General features: G+C 45.3%; 1 protein-coding gene across 4 annotated transcripts in view; it reads right to left on the bottom strand.

Annotated features, from left to right (window-relative positions):
• The window catches only part of ADAMTS6 (ADAM metallopeptidase with thrombospondin type 1 motif 6), a 231,690-nt gene that overhangs the window by 4,121 nt on the left and 204,478 nt on the right, over window positions 1-23,091 (bottom strand). For all 4 annotated transcript variants that reach the window (XM_060235914.1, XM_060235915.1, XM_060235912.1 and 1 more), the window contains 4 exons: window positions 13,895-14,024; window positions 13,445-13,649; window positions 12,065-12,241; window positions 2,929-3,085 (listed from right to left, as the gene is read on the bottom strand). In XM_060235914.1, the coding sequence (XP_060091897.1) occupies window positions 2,929-3,085; window positions 12,065-12,241; window positions 13,445-13,649; window positions 13,895-14,024 (669 nt within the window). The remainder of the gene's footprint in view (window positions 1-2,928; window positions 3,086-12,064; window positions 12,242-13,444; window positions 13,650-13,894; window positions 14,025-23,091) is intronic.

Below are 23,091 nucleotides of genomic sequence, written 5' to 3'. Positions count from 1 at the left end.
ATGCCAACAATGCCCTGCAGTTCTCTACATGGGGCAAACAGGTCAAGGACTACACCAAAGGATAAATGGACACAAATTTGACATCAAGAATCTCAAACTTGACAAACCTATAGGAGAACACTTCAACCTTCCAAGCCATTCAATGGGGAATCTCAAAGTAGCTATTTTATTGCAAAGGAATTTCAGAAACAGACTTGAATGGGAGATTGCTGAGTTACAAGTTATTACAACACTCAGAACAATGGAACCCTCAAGACTTAACAGAAAATTGGTTTCTTATCGCAATATACATGCTAAAGTCATTCAGTTCTCGCATCTGTTTGTAAACTCTTTTATTATGCTGTATGCTAATTTGCAGCTTTTCACAGGTCTTGCCAATTACCTTCATCCAGTCTTAGATATATTTATTGCTCAATTACTTATGCATCTTGACTCTATTTAGCTCTTCCAGGCAACATCCTCCCCTCCCTCTACCTATATGTAATGGCTGGTGACTTCTGTTTCAATGTATCCGAAGAAGTGTGCGTACACAAAAACTTATACCCCTAATAAAACTTTGTTGGTCTTAAAAGAACCACTGGACTCAAACTTTGTTCTGCTGCTTTGGACCAACATGACTACTGAACTGAATCTATCGGCATGCAACCTGTTTCTGTCTCTTTGTGGTCTCTTTGTATTGTACTGATTCATGAAGGCTAGCAATGCTGACCTAGCTGGTGGAAGACTGGGCCCAGGTAGCTGCTTTACAGAACTCAAGAAAGATCTCTCTGTTGAAAGTCAAAGATGTGACAACAATCGTGGAGGAATAAGCTCTATCTGTCCTGCAGAGAGCTTTGTGGGCAAGTTCATATCATAGCAGAGTGTGATGATGGTCAACAAACAATGGTTGAATTTCTGGAAAGAGACTCTCATAGAAATGGAAGTTAACATTTAATATATATAGGCAGATGCCTGAGGAAGTGTGCTTGCACATGAAAGCTCTTATCTTGCACGAACTTTTGTTGGTCTTAAAGGTTCTACTAGATTCAAAATTTGTTCTACTGCTTCAGGCCAACTCAGCTGCCCACCTGAATCTATCTTCAGGGGAAAGACTGATATCTATATATGTAGGCAAGGCAGTTGTTCAGATTCAAAGACAAGGGAGTAGAAGAGTTGTATTTCTTGTCCATTCTCCAAGCTGTGCCTGAATAAAAGCCAAATAATATTGGCTTTTATTCAGGTTCATCTATATTGGCAGCCAATCAGATGAGAGAATCTGTATTAAGATGGATAAATACCTGAAAAATACAGATTTTTTTGGGGGGGGGTATTTGGTTTGGTTTATAGTTTAGTTTATTCCAGGGGTGGGCAACGGTAGCTCTACAGACATTTTTTGCCTACAACTCCCATCAACCCCAGCCATTGGCCATCAACTCGATTTATATCCCGCCCTCCCCACCGAAACACGCTCAGGGTGGCTCACTATACACAATGAAGTCACAATGAAACAATTAAATTAAACATTAAATCAAAACAGTTAAAACAATTTAAACAATTTGGTGCTAATTTCTTTTTAGTTTCAGATGGCATTCAGTGTGCTTAGACATCCATTTAGATCTAATATCTTAGCGGTTTCAGTTAAAAGCTAGCTGAAATAATATCATCTTGCAGGCCTTGCGAAACTGGGCAAGGTCTCGCAAGGCTCTGACCTCTTCAGGCAGTTGGTTCCACTAATGGGGGGCAGCGATTGAGAAGGCTCTTTCTCTGGTTGTTTTCAGTCTTGTCTCCCTTGGCTTGGGGATCAATAGTAAGTTTTGCATTCCAGATCTAAATACCCTCTGGAGAACATGTGGGGAGAGACAGTCCCTAAGGCAGACAGGTCTTCGTCCATATAGGGCTTTAAAGGTAATAACCAGCACCTTGTAGCGAATCTGGTATACCACTGGCAGCCAGTGCGGTTTCCGCAGCCCCGGCTGTATGTGCTTCTGCATGGAGAGCCCCAATAACAGCCTGGCTGCCACATTCTACACCAGCTGCAGTTTCCAGATTCTGGACAGGGGCAGCCCCATGTAGAAGGCATTACAGTAGTCCAATCTCAAGGTAACCATAGCATGGATTACAGTTGCCAGGTTGCTGCGCTTGAGGAAGGTGACAAACTGTCTTACCCACCTGAGATGGTAAAAGGTGGATTTGGCAGTGGCTGCTATCTGGGCCTCCATTGTCAAGGAAGGTTCCAGTAGCACCCCCAAGCTTCTGACCCTGGGCACTGTTGTCAGTGGCGCAGCGTCAAAAGCTGGGAGAAGGATTTCCCTGCCAGGACTGCCACAAATCAGGCAAAGGACCTCTGTCTTCATTGGATTCAGCTTCAGTTGACTCAGCCTGAGCCATCCTGCCATGGCTTGCAATGCCAGGTCCAGATTTTCTGGAACACATCCATCAGTAGATAAAGCTGGGTGTCATCCACATACTGATGGCAAGCCAGCCCATACCTCTGGGCAATCAGGGCAAGGGGGTGCATATACCAGACACACATTTCTAATGAATGTCTGACAAGTAACTTGCCTTGAATACACCGTAGGCTTGCTGTAAGTCAGTTGTGACTTGATTGGAGGAGGGGAGATACTAGATGGTAGCCCCACATTTCCAAGCAAGTTCTCTGCAAGTTTTAAAATTGTACTGGACTTTCTTTAAATAATAATTTTAAAAAACCAACAAAACAACTCTTTGGTGCACAGTGATAAAATGAAAAATAGAAGTTTTCTGGAAATTAAGGACACTTCAGATTTTTATATAACATGAAAGTGATTTTTTTTTTTTGCTTCATAAAACAGCTAAGCGAAACTGATTTACAAAGACAATGGGTGCTTGACTATTGGTGTTTTCTAGTCATTTAGAATAGTGGCATTTGTCTTTTTATTTATTAAAATTAGTTAATAAAATCAAACTCACCTTCCGTGTTGGAAACAGGAGTACTGTCACATTTGCTTTCACACTGTTGCATTGATGGAGGTCGGACAGTATCTGGACAGTCATTGGATGCTTGCCCAGTATATGAAAGACATTGCACAGTTCTCATCTGTTGTCCAAGGCCACATTGTGCTGAACACTGTATCAAAAAAAAGGAAAAAATAAAAAGCATGAGATTATGTAAAATTTTCAGCAATAAGGACATCATCATGGTGAACAGAGATAACCAACTCATACTCTAGAAAATACTAGGCTACTAGAGAGTGTCAGAAATGCTATTTAGGGCAGCTGTGAGAAACAAAATGGGTCATTTAACATGTAAGTGTTCTTTGAGTGGTCACCTGTTCAATCATATTGAGAGGTTTGTGCTTGTACAGAGCATTGACTCAGCAACAGATTTGGATTGTGCATGTCTAAAATAGAGGAGTCATTCCTTCCCACTCAGTTCCTTCCAAAAAACCCCAGAATGCCACTGCAATGGCCTTTTTGGTTACAGCCCCACGCTGGTGGAATGAGCTCTCCCAGAACGTGAGAGCCCTGCAGGACTTTTTACAATTCGCAGGACTTGTAAGACGGAGCTGTTCCACCAAGCCTTCAATTGTTAAACCAGAGATCATCATTTTGAGCAGACCAAATGGAGTCACTGTGAAGCTAGGACCTATTATTTTATCTGGAGGACTGTTTAGCCAGTTTGGTGTAGTGGTTAAGTGCGCAGACTCTTATCTGGGAGAACCGGGTTTGATTCCCCACTCCTCCACTTGTAGCTGCTGGAATGGCCTTGGGTCAGCCATAGTTCTCGTAGGAATTGTTCTTGAAAGGGCAGCTGCTGTAAGAGCTCTCTCAGCCCCATCTACCTCACAGAGTGCCTGTTGTGAGGGGGTGGGGGGAGAGAAGGTAAAGGAGATTGTGACTGCTCTGAGACTCTGAGATTGGGATATAAATCCAATATCATCTTCTTCTTAATTGTTATAAAGATGTTAGTTGCACTTTGCCATCTTGGACTTAGCACTTTTAAAGTTACTATGGTAATTATTTTATTGGTCTTACTGTTTTATTATCTTCAATGATTTGTAAGCCGCTCTGAGCCTGCTTTGGTGGCGAGAGCGGGATATAAACCAAATAAACGAAACGAAACTTTGCAGGGAAGGTGAGCAGGCTGAGTTAATGCACATGATCGCTCAAAGGACAAATTACAGGAAAGCAACCTGATTTTATTTTTTGTGATCTCTGTGACCAAACTGAGGCAGATACAAATGATCAAATGAACAACAGGAGACAACTGAACAAGACAGAATTGCATCCCAGCGCACTGATATTGCTGTTTGAAAACAGAAGATGAAGTGAGCCCCATATAGCAAGAAATGCTCTATGCTGCTGGACCCTTTCCAATGTCCTATCCATCTTCTCCCTAAACTATCCACCTACAAATGCTATACGAGACTCCTGCATCATCATCATCTTCTTCTTGAAATAAACTTTGCCAATACAAGATGATGTTGGAAGGAGAACGATTTGAAGCTTTATCTGATTTGTCAGAGTTTCATGCCTTTGACTCTTCATGTGTCTGTAAGTCCACAGCACCAATGCCAGTCAAAATGGCACAGGAGGCAGAGGTAGGAGTTCCTCAGGAGGTGCAGGCATCCACTGTGACTGGAGAGCCAGCCTTGGAGTGCTATTACCTAAAGATGCTGGGGACACCAACCCCAGAAAGGTTAGGTTAGGTTTATTTGATTTATATCCTGCCCTCCCTGCCAAAGCAGGCTCAGGGCAGCTCACTGTTCACAATGAAACACCAATAAAACACTGAGTTACACATTAAGTAAAAAACAATTAAGTTAAAAACAATTCAGGTGCTAATAAGGAATAAAAAGGAATAAAGATAAGGCTACTCATATCCCAAATAGTGGTGAGAGTATGTTGCAGATATTGAACAGAATCAGTACCAATCATGGGCATACTCTGGAGCCCAACAAAACACTGAATAGTGACTTGCAGGGGTCTGGTGGGGGTGATCTTAGAAATACCTCGTGAAACTGAGAGGAATGAGAACTGTGCCAGTTGCACTGTTACTCAAATAGGCAGTCTCCTAATTAGTTGGGGGAAGTACAAAAGGAGACAGAGCAAGAGACAGATAACTGAGATTCTCCATATATGTCTGTCTGTCTACCTACCTACCCAACCATCCCTCCCTCCCAGGATTTTTTCTTTAGGAGAACTCCAAAAGAAATCAGGCAGATATTCAACTGGAAAAGTTTTTTATTAAAAAGAAAATGATAATAAACAAAAATGCACACACAGAGAGAAACACATAGAAGAACTAAGTAAGAAAACAAAGAGCAAGGGGGAGATTTTTAGGGAAAGATGACAATTATTTTGAAGAGATCCACGGAAGAAGCAAGTTGAAGAGCAAAATCGCCAGTGTTTTGGGAGGCAAGAGAGTGGAGAGCCCACAAAGTGGGGATTTATGCAGTTGGGTGGGCTCCCTCTTGGGTATCCTGCCCCCCCAGGGAAAGTGCATGCGCAATACATAGCCTCTCCTTTCCCGGTGTAGTGAACGCCGCGTGGTCACTGTCCGGCTATGCCTGGCAGATGGTCACTGCAATGGCCTCTCCTGCATTACTGCATCCATGGCAACACCTTCCCGCTGGTTCCCCCCGTTTCTCACAGAGTTTGCCACGTCATGGTGCGACCGAATGTCCGGTGGTATAACCGGATGGGCAGGCTGGGCTCACCAACCTCGCCAGCCAAGAGAAGGAAAACTCTAACATCAAACCCAGGCAGATAGAGTTAATGTAACACCTACCACCTGGAGGACTCGCTGCCGGCGTCCCGGCTTACTGGGCCATGGCAGATGACCCCAAGGTGAAAAGGTGGAGCCAGTACTGCGCACACTGTGCTTCACCTAAAAATTCCTCTGCGCAGGCCTGAAGGGCATATCCACATCCACAACCCACAACACACCAAGTCCTGCAGCAATGGGCAAGGGGCGAAACAGCAGGTGGAAGATGCCACTGGAAGCCGCAGTCCCGATCCTGCATGTAGGCGGTTCAGGGTATTGGTCACCTGATGCTGACCCGGAGACGAAAGCATTTTTTGGCAGCACCCTGAACGACCAAGAAGCCTTATCTAGGGACAGCACTGCTTGCTCCGCACGGAGAGGGGCCTAGAAAAGGTGGCCTAAACAAAGCTCGTCTCCCCCACCCCAGTTGGCTAGCCGTGGTCAACGGGCATCCTTACTTGCGGTCAAAAAATAACAACAAAGAAAAGGCATGCACCTGCCTCACAAAGTGTGCAAAGACTAAAGCTTGCGTGTTGGAACATCAGAACCATGCTTGACACAGTAGACAGTGGTTGCCCTGAACGACGCTCTGCTCTAGTTGCTCACGAACTTCTCAGGTTGAATATTGACATAGCAGCTCTCAGTGAGGTCCGTTTCCCTGAGGAAGATAGTCTTCAAGAACATGGTGCTGGCTATACCCTCTACTGGTCGGGTAAGTCAAAGGCTGAGAGCCGCCTTTCTGGCGTTGGCTTCATGGTCAGGAACTCCATTGCCTCCAAACTCGAAAACCTGCCAACAGGTCACTCAGATCGCATCATGTCCATGCGCCTCCCGCTTCAAAACAAGCAGCATGCAACACTCTTCAGTGTGTATGCCCCAACCCTTCAAGCAGATCCTGCAGAAAAGAACAAGTTCTATGCTGATCTACGCAACCTCATACGGAAGACCCCTACAGAGGACAAGGTGATCATCCTTGGCGACTTCAATGCCAGAGTAGGTAAAGACTCGGAAGCCTGGAAAGGAGTACTTGGCAAACATGGCATTGGCAACTGCAATGATAACGGGCGCCTCCTGCTAGAATTCTGCACGAAGCACCAGCTCACCATCACCAACACTATCTTTCAGCAGAAGAACAGCCTGAAGACAACCTGGATGCATCCACGGTCCAAGCACTGGCACCTTATCGATTACATTCTGGTGCGCCAGAGAGACCTTCGAGATGTCTTACACACCCGAGTAATGCCCAGTGCGGAATGTCATACGGATCATCGTCTTGTACGCTGCAATCTCCATCTTCACTTTAAACCCACACCCAGGAGAGGAGGTATCCCTTGGAGGAAGGTTCAGATTGGCAGCCTTCAGTCAGCTGAAGTTAAAGCTGCCTTCCAGGCAAAACTCCAGTCAAGAATTGAGGACCCCAGTTGCCCCACAGACCATTCTCCAGAAGCACTCTGGGAACACCTAAAAACTACCATCCTGTTGATCTCTGAAGAAGTCCTCGGGTTCTCCACAAGGAAGAACAAGGACTGGTTTGACGAGAACAATCAAGAGATCCAAGAATTACTAGCGAAAAAGAGATCTGCCTACCAAGCACATCTTGCTCAGCCCTCCTGTCCCGGGAAAAAAGCAATCTTTCGCGCTGCATGTAGCAACCTCCAGCGCAAGCTTTGAGACATTCAGAACGAGTGGTGGACCAAGCTTGCAGAGAGAACCCAGCTGTGTGCAGACACTGGTAATTTAAGAGGGTTCTACGAAGCTCTGAAGGCAGTATATGGCCCATCATATCAGGCTCAGAGTCCCTTGCGTAGTGCAGACGGCCAAGTGCTCCTCACAGACAAGGCATCCATACTGAACCGGTGGTCGGAGTATTTTCAGGTTCTCTTCAGTGCCAACCGCGTAGTTCAAGATTCAGCAATCCACCTCACCCCACTTCAACCAGTGAAAACAGAGTTGGATGAGATCCCCACCCTAGAAGAGACTGTTAAAGCCATCAAGCAACTGAAAAGTGGCAAGGCAGCAGGAGTTGATGGAATCCGACCAGAGATCTGGAAGCATGGGGGCACAGTACTACATAGCACACTTCACAAAGTACTTGTCACCTGCTGGGAACAAGGCAAACTACCACAGGACTTTCGCGATGCAATCATCATCACTCTACACAAGAACAAAGGGGAAAAGTCAGACTGCTCCAACTACCGGGGGATAACCCTGCTCTCCATCGCAGGCAAAATCCTTGCCAGAATACTCCTGAACAGACTGGTGCCCACCATTGCAGAAGAACTCCTCCCAGAGAGCCAGTGCGGCTTCAGAGCTAACAGGAGCACCACCGACATGGTATTTGTTCTCAGGCAGCTCCAAGAGAAATGCAGGGAACAGAACAAGGGTCTATATGTGACTTTTGTCGACCTTACCAAAGCTTTCGATACCATTAGCAGGAAAGGCCTGTGGCAAATCTTGGAACGTTTAGGATGTCACCCAAGGTTCCTCAGCATGATCATCCAGCTACATGAAGATCAGCGAGGCCAAGTCAGACACTGCAACAACCTCTCGGAGCCCTTCCCAATAGGCACAGGTGTAAAGCAAGGCTGCATTCTCGCGCCAACTCTCTTTACGATCTTCTTTAGCATGATGCTTCAAAGAGCCGCAGTAGATCTAGATGATGACAATGGTGTCTACATCCGCTATCGCACTGATGGCAGCCTGTTCAACCTGAGGTGACTAAAGGCTCACTCCAAGACAATGGAAAAACTTATCCGAGAGCTACTGTTTGCTGATGATGCTGCACTCGTCTCCCACTCGGTATCAGCTCTGCAGCATATGACGTCCTGCTTTGCAGAGGCTGCCAAGCTATTTGGCCTAGAAGTTAGTCTGAAGAAGACAGAAGTTCTCCACCAGCCTGCACTCCAGGAAGATTATCACCCTCCCTGCATCACTGTGGGTGAATCAGTTCTGAAGACAGTCCAGCAGTTCAGCTACCTGGGGTGCATCATCTCCTCAGATGCCAAGATCGACAAGGAGATTGACAACAGGCTGGCAAAGGCAAACCGTGCATTTGGCCGACTGCACAAAAGAGTGTGGAGCAACAAGCATCTGAAAAAAGGCACAAAGATCAATGTTTACAAGGTGGTTGTGATGACAACCCTCATCTACGGCTCCGAATCATGGGTTTTATACCGTCATCACCTGCGACTCCTTGAGCGCTTTCATCAGCGCTGCCTTCGCACCATCCTCAACATCCACTGGAGTGACTTTGTGACCAACACTGAAGTCCTCAAGAGGGCGGAGATTACAAGCATCAAGGCACTGCTGTTGAAGACGCAGCTGCGCTGGGCAGGGCATATTTCTAGGATGGAAAACCACCGCCTTCCCAAGATTGCTCTGTATGGCGAACTTTCCACCGGCCATCGAAATAGAGGGGCACCAAAGAAGAGGTACAAGGACTCCTTGAAGAAATCCCTTGGCACCTGTCGCATCAACCATCACCAGTGGTCTGACCTAGCCTCAGATCGCAAAGCATGGAGGCATACCATCCACCAGGCTGTCTCTTCCTTTGAGAATGCACGCATAGCTGGTCTTGAGGACAAAAGGAGATTGAGGAAGAATCGCTCTGCTACAGCACCAACCCCAAATCAGACTTTTCCCTGCAGCCACTGTGGCCAGATCTGCCTGTCCCGCATTGGTCTTGTCAGCCACCAGCGAGCCTGCAGTAGACATGGACTACTGCACCCTTCTTAAATCTTCGTTCGCGAAGTCAAGCCGAGAGAGAGAGAGAGAGAGACCAGGAACACACACAGCTGGGGCAGCAGGCTAGTCCAGTTATAGGGCAAAACATACTATCAGGTGGGGATGTCATTTTTGCTAGAAAACAATTACTAAATGGCTTAACTGGAGGTATGACAAAAAGGTATGAAAAATTTGATGGCTTCGCTAGTAGCAGACAGGAAGACAAATTGAGAAGGTGAAAAGATTTAAGTGTCAATTAACGGCCACTTAATCAAGGTGTATTGAATGAGGGGAACTGAGGCTGAGGCAATAATGGCATTAGGCTGGATGAATTAGGGGAGGGATGGTGGCTCAGTGGTAGAGCATCTGCTTGGGAAGCAGAAGATCCCAGGTTCAATCCCTGGCATCTCCAAAAAAGGGTCCAGGCAAATAGGTGTGAAAAACCTCAGTTTGAGACCCTGGAGAGCTGCTGCCAGTCTGAGAAGACAATACTGACTTTGATGGACCAAGGGTCTGATTCAGTATAAGGCAGCTTCATATGTTCATATGAATCAATACATCCTGAGCAACCTAGCATCATGCATCTCTCCAAGGGAAGGAGGGGGTGTAGTGAGTCATTTGCATTTTGAAACTATTTTCCCAGACTGGCTGGCATCCATTTTGGCCCAAACAATGTCCTGCAATAAGATATTGAGATGATGTATGGAGAGGTATTTCTGGCTCTATAAGCTATAAACTTCCCCTCTGCAAGAGGAGAAGTCTGACTGCTAATTTTAGAATCAAGGGCAATGGGTGTGACTGAAAAAGATAAGATGGAGTGTCTTCATGCTGACCTTCCTCTCAATAGGTATCCCTCTTGTAAGGAGGATCTGCATTGCTAAGATGTCTAGAAGGCTTGGCTTTGACAATCAAGGGAGCCCAAGTCAACAGGACTTAAGTTGTAGAGATAGTAGGTTGCACAAATGATTCTGGTTGTTCGTGTTCAAAGACTCTGACTACAATCTTCTGGTGCTCTGCTGCTGATTCTCTGGAGACAGGGACAAATCCTTCTGTTTTGCTGTTTCTGAATTCTAAAGTAGTTGCTCTGTGCTGCCCTGCCGAGCAGGCTTTGATCTTGATGCATCATTTCCAGCCTTTGAAGATAGAAGGGGTAACCAATGATGCTGGCATGTATTTAATGGCCTGTGAAAGCCCTATCCCAAAGGGTGGGTTGCAGAAGGAAAGCCCATGATTTACTTGTTTGTTCCATATCCTCCTGGCAGAGGGCACACAAACCACCTTTGAGTCATTCACCAAAAGGTCTTAACCGACTGATGATGAAAGCTCACCCTCACACTGAAGATGGTCTTTAGTGCTGTAACCTTTTGTACAGTTATATACATGATTTCTATCTACTAAAAGAAAATTAAGTATTGAGTAACTATATACATAAAGAGGAGGAGGGAAGTGATGTTTCTGAGGAAAGAATTTTCCAGGGAAGTTTTCAAATGGTGCAGCCACTGCAATGGACGAACAATAACTGAGTGGGACGGAGCAACTTCTCCTTAAGCATGGATAGTCCAAAGCTGCATTCCTGAAGGGAGGAGGTTGTCCTTTCTAAATTCTGCTTCTGTAAGTTTCAGAATCCATGCTCTGCACAGGCACCAATCCCATCAGTGTGATGCACCAAGGCCACAAATAAGTAACCCTATTCATTGCCATCTTGTAAAACTTAACTTAGCAAGCGCACTTTACTTGGCTAATGAGGACCTACTTACAACTGTTTCTCTCCCAGAAGACTTTTTCAAGCCATGACTAACCTATATTGCTTTTTTGCAAATCATGGTAAGTTGGAGCTCTCAGTTAAAACCAGAGGAAAATAAAAGTGAGGCCAATTCTTTGATGCCATATAGGAGAACTGCAATGGGTGGTATGGAAACATGACTAGAAACAACTTCTGCACTTCTGGATAATCCAAAAGAGCAGCTGCTTATGTTACAGAATTCTGCATTTCCATAGTACACTATCTTAACTTGGGTAATATTTGCCATGGAAGGCAGGCCTATACAATTCATTATCCAGAAGTAGTTCAGAGTTAATCTAATCGATAAACTTATGGGTAAAAAAACGCATGCAGTTCTGTACCATTTAGCATTTGATCCCACTCCACTCCTGAAGATTCGATCTAAGAACTTTGGAAAAGCATAACCTCAGGAATACAGTGAATGGCCCACCCCTCCCCTTTCCCCCATTCCCCTCACCTGTGTCTGCAGAAGGGGAAAAAAACTAATCCTGGCACTTGGAGATTGTTGAAATGAGACAAAAATGATGTGGAGTCTATTAACTGCAGCATGTTTCCTCATTGTGGGGAGCTCTAAATTAGCCTGCGGTCCCCACTTCTCAGGGCCCATGAGCACTAACTGCAAGTTCTGCTGACTTCAGTATTTATTTATTTTAGGTTTTTCCACTGCAAAGTGAAATTATGTGTGGCAGCTTTTATATGTGACAGCTGCCATTCTTTTTGCAAGATCTGAACTCCTAAAATGCTTTCAATCCAAGATTCTGTCACATGAGACAATCACTATACATTCTCAATAACAAAACTTCATTCCTTCATTCCACAGCAAGCTTGCCTACCTGGCCCCAGTCTCCAGTAACCCATCGTGGAGGGGGACATCTGCCCAAGCTACAGCGCATACGGACTGGTGGTTTGTTTTCTTCCTGGCAATGTGCAACTGAAAACGTTTTCAAAAGATCACTGCTTTTGCAGAGAACAATACGGTGCTTGAAACCAGGACCACATTTTGGAGTACACTGAAAGGGAGAGATGTACAAGGTTCATATAATAAATATTAAAACACAAAAAAGTTAAACACTGTTTTTCTAGGAAAAAAACGTATCTCCTATAATCCTGTATCTATTTAAAGGAACTAAAATCTAAAAAGCCAGAGGTATGGCAGAAAATAAACTATTCAAAATAAAGCTGCAGAAAAGATCATGCGGATTGAGCAGACCTGCATAATTTACATTGTGTGATGTTGAAAAGCAGGCTTCCTAAGAAATTGATCTGTTGGTGTGTGCTAAACTGAGATTCTAAACCAATTTGTATTTGGCTCGTTAACTTTGGTTTTGCTAGTTCTGGGTTATGTGATATCTGAAAGTAAAAATCCCTGCTTATTCAGAGGTACTGGTACTCAGCCTCTTGCATACAGAGGCAGAAGCACATAACAAAACCTTTGTTACTCAAGCTGCATTCAGCTGCCAATGGTGCTTCCTAAAGTGCAATCCTAAACAGAGATACATCCTTCTAGGCCCAATGATTTTAATGGACTTTGAAGGATATCACTGTGCTTAGGCTGGTATTGTAATAGTTCATTAGATTAAGCCCTTAATCTAAAACCATTAGGATGCCACTGTGACTAGTGGCATAAAAAATAACCAGTGGGTTCAACAAACATTTTTTTCCATGTCTGAATGAAACCTCTCTAACTTAGGTTATAATTAGGGGAGTGTGCTTGGTATATACTGAGCCGAATAAAACTTATTTATTCATCTGAATATAGATTATTCAACTACCAAAATAGCCACACTCACAAACTGATACTGTTCGTCTTTTAATTGGACTCATCTAGAGGTCGCGATCTCTTTAAATATTTTCATTCACTCATGGAATTATGCTGCAGTGGTAATGCAACTTGGTGAGTGAACTTAGAAGGCATTTAAAGCTCAAATGCCTTATGAACATTATAACCTATAGGGTATAATGGAACTGAATAAATTTGGGTTTCCCAAATATTTACCCAAATCCCAATACAACACTGACACTGGAATTTGGGGATATTCAGGAATACCAATATTTTAAAGTGCAATACACCAGAATAGAAAAATACCAATTGTTTTTTGCACACCCCTAGTTATAATACTTTATTTCTGAAGACAACCCCCACCTTTTTTAACCTTGCCCAATAAATGAAAAATACAAATACATATGAAATTTGATATTATGAGTTTACTCACTTCTGACCAATCTAAAGCAACCCACTGTGGGGGACAAGACTGGTTGTTACAAGATTCTTTTTCAATAGGACGATATGTTAGGCAATGACTACTGTCAAGGGTCTCCTCTTCAGAAGGTCCAATTTTCCTGATACACAGGACTGTTCGCATTCTCATTCCACCATCACAGGTCTTACTGCATTCTGACCAATCTCCTATAAACCATCTGCAAGAAGAATAAAAACATTATTTAACAAATTGAATTCACATTATTAATACAGAGACATAACTGAACACACCATAAACAAATGAAATTCAAGCATTTCAAAAGCAATGAGTTTTAACAGAGATCACTTCAATTTGGAGTTTGCTCTATAGGTTGATCTGGACTTCTCTCTGCATTTACACCTTGGACATGGCTATATTTTGCCATCACAGTAATGAATAAACTACCTCATGATGAGTACTTACTCAGGTGGGCAAGGCTCAGAGTTACAGGCTCTTTGATTTTCTGGTGGCTTACTGTCAGGATCACAGTAGTTGTTCTGTACTACAGAATTGTCATCCAGCCTCTTGCATACTACTTCCTGTTTCTGTGTACCTTGAAAAGACAGTGGTAGTACATAATTAATAGATCTTCCATTTTTACAATGAATAAATTCCCCATATTTCAAACCTGCACAGTCTGTGACCCAACAAGCTGACCACAACCTAAGAGATCTATATAGGACCTCACCCAAACTCAATAAAATTCCTTGCCTTGTTGGCTACTTGGATACACAAGAATATGAAGGTGGTCAAGTACCTAGCAGACCATAACACATAGTGAAACATGATAATTTCATATATAAACTGTGTCCTCCAGACTTGTATGAAATCTTAACGTCACAGTATTAATTAAAACACCCCAGCCTGAATAGCCCAGGCTAGCCCAATCTCATTAGCTCTCAGAAGCTAAGAAGGGTTGGCCCTGCCTAGTATTTGGATGGGAGACCTCCAAGGAACACCAGGGCCATGATGCAGAGGCAGACAATTGCAAACTACCTCTGAACTCTCTTGCCTGGAAAACTCTGCAATGTCACCTATAAGTCAGTTGTGACTTTATGACACTTTCTACATCATTAATTACAACACTTACAATTACATTACTTCTTTTAGTATTACTTTGTCATGATTACACCAAATTGTCATGATTACACGACTATTTTAACTTTGTACCATTTTGCATTCTAAACCACTTCCCACCAACTATATGTAGCTCTGCTCACTGTACCTCATTCCTTGTCTGAAGAAGTATGCAAGCATGCAAAAGCTTACACTCTGAATAAAACTTTGTTGGTCTTAAAGGTGTTACTGGACTCCTACTTTGTTCTAAGACCTCTTGAGTAAATGCAAAATAAGATTTTAATGAAGAATCAAGTAGCAAAAACTTGTAGGATGTGCATGCAAGACTACTTGTCTCGCCAGACTGACATAAAACAAAAGTTACAGTCCAAATATAGGTCAATGGCCCATTATTTCTCCTGCCTAAACGTCTCCCGCTCAAAAGTCTTTAATTAGTTCCCAGACTCCAGTGTTTCTTTTCCAAGGTTGCACTCCAACTTGCAGACATCTTGCTTTGTTACCTCTCTTCTGTTACCAGGGAGACTAGATTAGGCCCTTGCTTACCCCCTACTGTAGCCTTCTTTGTTACCAACACTAGCATCATAGATATAATAAAAGTCTTTGGATAACTGAATCTTCATCAACAATGACAACACTATTATGAAAATCAACAGACAGTTTCTGAAACACAAACCAGAGACAAATAATTGTCAGGGACTTGTACCTGACAGAAGATCAAGATATAAAATTGATAGACAGGAAGCAAGTTCACTATTCTACTACCACACTTTGGTACCTTAAACTATATCCTTTGAACTTTCTACTTAGGTATGAAGAAGGCAATTCCACATTTGAAAAGAGTGGTTTTTTGCTCTCTGGTGTATTTGGGCCTTAGAGATAAGCTATATATTTGACTTTATATTTTAACACAACATAGATTAAAATGATGCCAATGAATGATACTGTTCATCAGTTAACTATACTGAGGTATGAAAAAAAAACCTAGCATAAAATACATTCTTTAAAATGAGTTTGCTGCATTTTTCCTGTCTGGATGTTCTTCCAAAAAGCCTCAACGTTAAGTATAAACTGAATACTTTTAGTATTGGCTGCTTTCTACTCCTATTCCATTCAAATTGGGGCAGCAAATGGAGCGCTATGGGTATCTAAAAGACAGAAAGAACTCAAGAAACTTTTGTGCTTCATTCTATGTTCACACCTTAATTTATTGTTAAACTATGAATTAACACAAACAATTAAAAATAGCTTCTTCCCTATATATAAGTTTTATGAACTAAGTTACTTGAACAATGGAAGGGGTTGGGGAAAATCACTGATGGGTTTTACAGTTGAAAGAATTGTGGGCTCAGCTTTTACACTTAAAGACCCCGTTTAGGGCTGAGCTCAGAGACAACCTGCTCTGGAATCCTAAAGGTGTAAGAGGGGTAGGAGATTGAAGGGTATTCAGTGGTGAGGGAAAGGCACTTAGCAGAGAGTCACTTTTTGTCTCATATTTCAGGGCTCAGCTCTGGTTTTCAAACAGGTTCCTATACAGTTTTGCACAAAGTAAACTGGGGACAGGGATATGAGAATAAGGAAGAACTTGCTGTTAACAAGAAAAGGATGGGTGAGTGGGAGGTCCTGCACTTCAGTCATGGCAGCCCAGGGGTGCATATCTCACTCCCAAATTTCTACAGGGCAGAATTGATGCCAGCACCAACGTTTAGGAGTTTGGGAGTGTTTTTGGATTCCTCTTTAACAATGGAGGCCCAGGTAGCAGCCACTGCCAAATTGGCCTTTTACCATCTTTGGCTAGTTAGGCCGTTGGTTCTCTTCTTCAACCACAGCAATTTAGTGACAGTGATCCACACTATGGTCACTTCAAGACTAGACTACTGCAATGCTCTCTACTTGGGGCTGCCATTGTCTCAAATCTGGTACAGAATGCTGTAGCCAGGGTGTTATTGGGCCTGTGTGGAAAGTGCTGCACTGGTTACCTATTGCGCACTGGATTTGTTTCAAGGTGCTGGTTTTACCTTTAAAGCCCTATATGGCCAGGGACCTGCATATCTACAGGACCACCCTCCCCACATGTTCCCCAGAGGGTACTACGGTCAGGGTTTCAAAACCTTCTTTCAGTTCCTGGGCTCAGAGATTTCAGGCTGGCTGCAACTTGAGCAAGGACTTTCTTGGTCGCAGCCCCACATTGATGAAATGAGCTCCCCAAGGACATCAGGGCCCTGCTGGATCTCCTATAATTCCACAGGGTCTGTAAGACGGAGCTCTTCCACCAAGCCTTTGACTGTTAATTCTAGAAAATACTGCCTGGACCAAACTGAACTGGTCACCATGGAGTCTGGACCTTAGATCCGATCAGCACTGGGAGGACGTGAATGTTTAAGAAGATTTGCTGCATTGCTGTCAACAATATAGCACTTTTAATGTTTATTACAATAGTTGTTCTTAAATGGTTTTAATGTTTTAGTTATGCTTGTTGGCCTTGTTTGCCACCCTGAGCCTGCTTTGGCAGGGTGGGGGGGGATATACATGGAATAAATAAAATGATTTTTAAAATTTCTGCTGAAAAAGTTTCAAAATAGCATATCAGAAAAATGTTTAAATTATTCAGTATATTCCCAGAGATGATCTGATTGCAAATTCATAAGTTTGTGAAACTGATTTTTTTTTAAAAAAATGTAATACTGCCATTCTTCATTTCATATATAATGCAGCATTCTCAGCACTAAATTTCCAGTTACTAACTCGCTGTAAAGTGATGATCTGAAATTTATTTCTGAAAAGCTGTGTAGAACGGAAGATTCTTTTCACTCACCGTGAAGTCTTCCTTCTCTGTGGTCCCGGAGTGGTCCAGTCCTCACTCTTGGGAATCATAGCTCCTCCCTTTGATAGCAGGGCTTAACAAACTTGACCCGGAGGGGAGGTGCTTGATCCTCAGAAACTCAGATCGTCTGCCAGCTACCACACCTCCCTAAGTATAACTCCAACATAAATAGGAGAAAGGAAATTTCCAGGGAACAAACACAACCCTCTCCTACACATATCCTGAGCCCCTGTCTAAAGGGCTCTATGGCGGAAAAAACCCAAACCTAACAGTGTACTACACCGGATTCAGTTGCGACTTCCAACCCCGTGGTCCCAGGTCAAAGCTGAAACCCTTTATACACAACTGGGTGGGTAGGACTGGACCACTCCGGGACCACAGAGAAGGAAGACTTCACGGTGAGTGAAAAGAATCTTCCGTTCTCCAGTGGTCCCAGGAGTGGGCCAATCCTCACTCTTGGGACGTAAAAAAGCCGTGTCCCAGGGCGGGCCTCTCAGCTTTGCCCAGAGACCACGTGTTGGAGGACTTTCCTTCCAAATGCAGCCTCAGCCGAAGCCACCTTATCAATCCTGTAGTGCCTAGTGAAGGAGTGAACCGACTTCCAAGTAGCCGCCTTACACACCACTTCCAGGGATGGAAAAGCCCTATAGGCCGCTGAAGTAGCAGCCCCTCTAAGTGAATGAGCCGTCACCCCTACCGGGGGCTCCAGTCCTGTTGCCTTATAGGCCTCACTAATGCACCCCCTGATCCACCTGCTAATGGTGGAGGCCAATACCTTGCGCCCAGTGTCTGCAGCCCTGAAAGAAACAAACAAGGAATCAGACCGGCGAAAGTCCTTGGTTCTGTCCAGATAGAAGCTAAGGGCTCTGCGAACATCCAGACAGTGCCATGCCTTCTCCTTCTCATGAACCGGATTAGGGCAGAAAGAGGGAAGCACAATGTCCTCTGCCCTATGGAAACGGGAATTCACCTTTGGCACAAAGGCCGGATCAGTGCGGAGCACAACTTTATCCTGGTGGAATACACACAAATCCTTATGTATGGACAGAGCCTGAAGCTCTGACACTCTACGCGCCGAAGTGATACCCACTAAGAATACCACCTTAAAGGTGAGCAACTTCAGGCTGCATGATGCCATAGGTTCAAAGGGCTTGCCACAGAGAGCCTTCAACACCGTGTTCAAATTCCACGATGGGAATCTATGGACCTGCGGTGGATTAAGCAAAGCCACCCCCTTCAGAAACCTCCGGATGTGTGGATGTGTTGAAATAGCATTGCCCTTCTTAGATCCCCTCACCGCTGCTATGGCCGCCACCTGTCTACGTAGTGTACTGGTACTAAGGCCTTTCTCTAGTCCCTCCTGTAGGAAAGACAACACCACGGAGACTGAGGCCTGTAGAGGTTCTTCCCCTTTAACCACACACCAGGCATGAAAAATCTGCCAAGTGACATTATAGCTTCTGTTAGTTGAAGCCTTTCTAGAGGACAACATGGTGTCTATTACTGGAGTGGAATAACCTAGCCTAACTAACTGCTGCCGCTCAATCTCCAAACAGTGAGCTGAAACATTTCTGGTCGCGGATGCTGCAGGCAGCCCTGAGAAAGTAGATTCCACCTCGTAGGAATCTGCCATGGCTCTACTATTGACAGTCTTTGCAGTTCCGGGAACCAGGCTCTCCGAGGCCAAAAGGGGGCCACCACAATCACCTCCGCTTTCTGTTCCTGGACCCTCTGCAAAAACCTTTGGAGGACTTGGAACGGAGGAAAGGCATACAATAGAGTCCTCGGCCAGTCTGAATTTAGAGCGTCGATGGCAACTGCTCCTCTGCTTCTTGTCCTTGAGAAATACTGTGGCACCTGATGATTGTCGTCCGACGCAAACAGGTCCACACTCGGTGTCCCGAATCTTTGACAAATCTCGCGAAATGTCTCGTGGTGAAGTGACCATTCCGACTGGTTCAGCGCCTGTCGGCTCAGCCAATCTGCCACCACATTGTCTTTTCCTGCCACGTGTGTGGCTTTGATGGACAGAAGATGACCTTCCGCCCACCTGAAAAGGGCCTCCGCTTCGTCTTGTAGCTTTCTGTGTCTGGTGCCGCCTTGGCGATTTACATAGGCTTTTGCCATCATATTGTCTGTTTGTATCAGGACGTGAGTCCCGACCACCCATTGTCTCATGTGAAGCATGGCCAGACGTATGGCTCTCAACTCCAGAAGGTTTATGCTTTCCCTGGCTTCCTGGTCGCTCCACTGACCCTGCGCTACTGCTCCGGACATGTGAGCTCCCCAACCAAAAAGACTGGCGTCTGTGGTCACCACCACTCTCTTGGGTTCCCGCATCTCCTGCCCCAAGGAAAAAAGGCTGGGAGTCTGCCACCACTCGAGGGCTCTCGATAGGTCGGCTGGCAGTGTCAGAGAGATCGAGCTTCTGGCACCTATTTGCTTCTGAAAAGGTAAAAGAAATTTCTGAAGTGGCCTCATGTGAAAACGCGCCCACTGAACGATGTCCTGGCACGAGACCAGCATTCCCAGTAATTTTGCCAGTAGCATCAGTTTGACTCGCTTCCTTTGCTTGACTTCTGCCATCAGCTGTAAAATCTTTGTCTGTCTCTCTGGAGTCAGAAAAACCTTGTCCTTGTTGGAATCGATCTGAACACCTAGGTGCGTCAGAGACTGGGAAGGAAGCAAGAAACTCTTCTGAATGTTTATGACGAACCCATGCGCCCTGAGCAGCCTCATGGTCAGGTCGAGGTGTTTCTTCGTCGGCTCCGCCGACGGGGCCTTGACCAGAACGTCGTCCAGGTAAGGAAAAATCGACACCCCCTGTAACCTGAGGGCTGCCACCAGAGTGACCAGAACTTTTGTGAACACCCTGGGAGACGACTTGAGCCCAAAAGGCAAGGCTCTGTATTGGAAATGGCGCCCGTCGTAAGAGAAACGAAGAAACTTCCGATGACCCCTGGCGATTGGGATATGAAGATAGGCTTCCGACAGATCTATGGAGGCCATGAAGTCCCCCCGCTGGATGGCAAGAAGTATGGACCTCAGTGTCTCCATCCGGAACTTTTTTGTGACAACCGACCTGTTCACCCACTTCAGATCCAGTATCGCCCGAACATCCCCATTCTTTTTGGGTACCACGAAAAAGACTGAGTATGTGCCTTGAAATTTCTCTGACGGAGGTACTGGTTCGATGGCTTCTATCGAAACTAGATGGTCGATGGCTAGCAGTAGTGTTCGATGCTTCTCGGGAGACTGTGATCTTTGTACTTCCAAAAAACGGTGTCGGGGGGGGAGTAAAACTCCAGAGAGTAGCCGTTGGTCACTGTGTCCAACACCCATCTGTCTGAAACTGTTTGATGCCACACATGGGAGAATCTCTGAAGTCGTCCCCCTATCTGACTTGTGTCCGTGGACTCGTCCCAGTCACGCTGAGGTGGGCTTCTTTTGGCCTTTAGCGGGCTGGTTCTGTTTCCCCGTGAAGGAAGGTCTACCTTCTCTAGGCTTCGACTGCCACTTTGTTCTATATGGCTTGAAGGATGCTTGCCTGGACTCTCTCCTATTGCCACGAAAGGACTGAAACCTTTGTCTCGTCCTGTTATCTCGTCGTTTGGGTGGCAGAACTTTTTTCTTATTTCTGTCCTCAATAAGGTATCTATCCAAACCTTCTCCAAAGAGTGAGGACCCTTTAAACGGAACTGCAGCAACCTTAGCTCTAGCCGAAGGATCCGCATCCCAATTTCGTAGCCAGGTATTTCTTCTGGCCGTAACGCTACAGGCCATAGCTCTAGCTGACAGCTGAACCGCTTCCAGAGTAGAGTCTGATGCAAAAGCCGTGGCTAATGTTATCTTTTTAAGAGAGTCCTTGACGTCCTTAGGCAGGTCATCCCTCTTAGCCAGGTCAGATAGCCAAATATATGAAGCTCTACAGAAGAGAGACGTGGTGGCTGACACCTTCAAAGAGCTGGCCGAGGCTTCAAAATCCCTCCGCAGAGCCTGCTCAATGCGTTTATCCGTAGGGTCCCTTGGCATTCCATCTGCATCCATCGGGAGTATGGAATTAGAAGCCAAACTATTGACCGGGTCATCCACCACCGGTAACTTCAGCCTCTTAGCCGCCTCTGGGATGAATGAAAAGAACTTGGAAAAATTAGAAGAAACTGTTTTCGGCTTGGCCGGGTGCTCCCACTCTGACCTGATAATAGAAAAGAAACCTGACGGCAATGGCACCTGTAGGGGTTTGGCCCCTGATTTTGGAATGATGTCTTCCATACCCAAAGGAAACTCTGTATCCTCCTCATCTTTGCATTTGGGGGTGTACTGAATCTGCAGCGTTCTAATCACCTTTGGGAGTAAGCGTGTATACACGTCTGCAGGAAAAAGTTTGGAATAAGTAGAGGCTACCCCCTCCTCTTCCTCAGAGAGTTCCCCAGTATCTGGAGATGAAGAGGCATCCGATAAGTCAGAGTCCTCTTCCTCTTGATCAGAGGGACAGGAGCGTATCTCTGTCCTGCTGCGCTTAAGAGGTCTAGGGGAAAAACTTTCCTCTTCCTTATCAGCCTCTAAGTGTTTAGTCTTGGATGTTCTTTTGAGTGGGGGGGTTGGAGTAGCCACAGAGGCTGCCTGGACCTCCTTTCTAACTATTTCTTGTATCCAGGATAGAAGATTAGACTTTGCCTCATCTGCAGAAATATCATCATGATGAACTTCTGCCCTCTCTTCCTGTGCTGGTGAATCAGCCAGCTCCAGATCACAAGTGCCCTCCTCCATTACAGCTCCCTTGGGGAATCTGGTGGAAGCGGCCATCTTAGAATGTATGGCCCTGCAACAACAAAAGAAGGCACAACCAAAATGGGTTCCATTCCCGCCAAAATAAGCCCCTCCATACACTCCTTTCCCCCACCGGCTCAACACTGGAATCCTCTTAACAAAAAACCAAACATTCCCTTGTTTTGTTTCCTTCCCCTTTTCCCAATGGCCAAATAGATAGCCAGACCTCTCTATGCCAGAGAGGCTAAGGGATAGGGAATGAATGGGAGGGGGGAAGTGGGGGGGGGGAGCGCTGAAAACCATAACTGGCTGCCAGTAGCTCCCAACATAAAACTTTCCTCTTCTGGAGGCTTCCTGGGGATGGGACCATCAGGGCTAGGCCAACTGACCTCCTCAAATCCCCCACCACTCTGCAGAGCTTTCCCAATGCAAGCCTTACCGCTGCTGGGTTTCCAAAAGCTTCTGCCTCCGTCGTTCCAGGAGGGCTGCGTGCTAACACGAGTCCTCTCCCAGCTGCTCGCTCCCTCTCTCCTCCTCTCCCTTAATTCCTTTGTCCCCAAGGCCCCTGGGTTTGCCAGAGTGCCTTTGCAGGGCGACTGGGAGAAGGAACGATCAACAGCCTTCGGCACGTCCACCAGGCTGGAAAGAGCAGAGGGAGGGCTTCGCGCGCTCGTGCCTCACTCCGAGGCTCCTCTGGCGTCGCTGGAAAAAACGCGGGAGGAAGAGTGCCTCCCAGAACGGCCACAAGAGGGAGCTCTTGCCTTCCCTTCTGCCGTCCAGGAAATTTTCAATAGGTATGTTCCTCTTGTTCTTCTTCTTCTTCATTTCTTTCTATAATGTACCGGGCCAGGAGCCACAAAGGGGCTCTATAGCACGTCCTGCTTCGATGGCAGGGCTAAAGAAACTGAGTTTCTGAGGATCAAGCACCTCCCCTCCGGGTCAAGTTTGTTAA

Source organism: Heteronotia binoei, chromosome 4, assembly GCF_032191835.1.
Source record: "Heteronotia binoei isolate CCM8104 ecotype False Entrance Well chromosome 4, APGP_CSIRO_Hbin_v1, whole genome shotgun sequence".
NCBI classification, from domain to species: Eukaryota; Metazoa; Chordata; class Lepidosauria; order Squamata; family Gekkonidae; genus Heteronotia; species Heteronotia binoei.
Note: the sequence above shows the minus strand (reverse complement) of the source record. Positions and strands in the feature narration are given on the sequence as shown.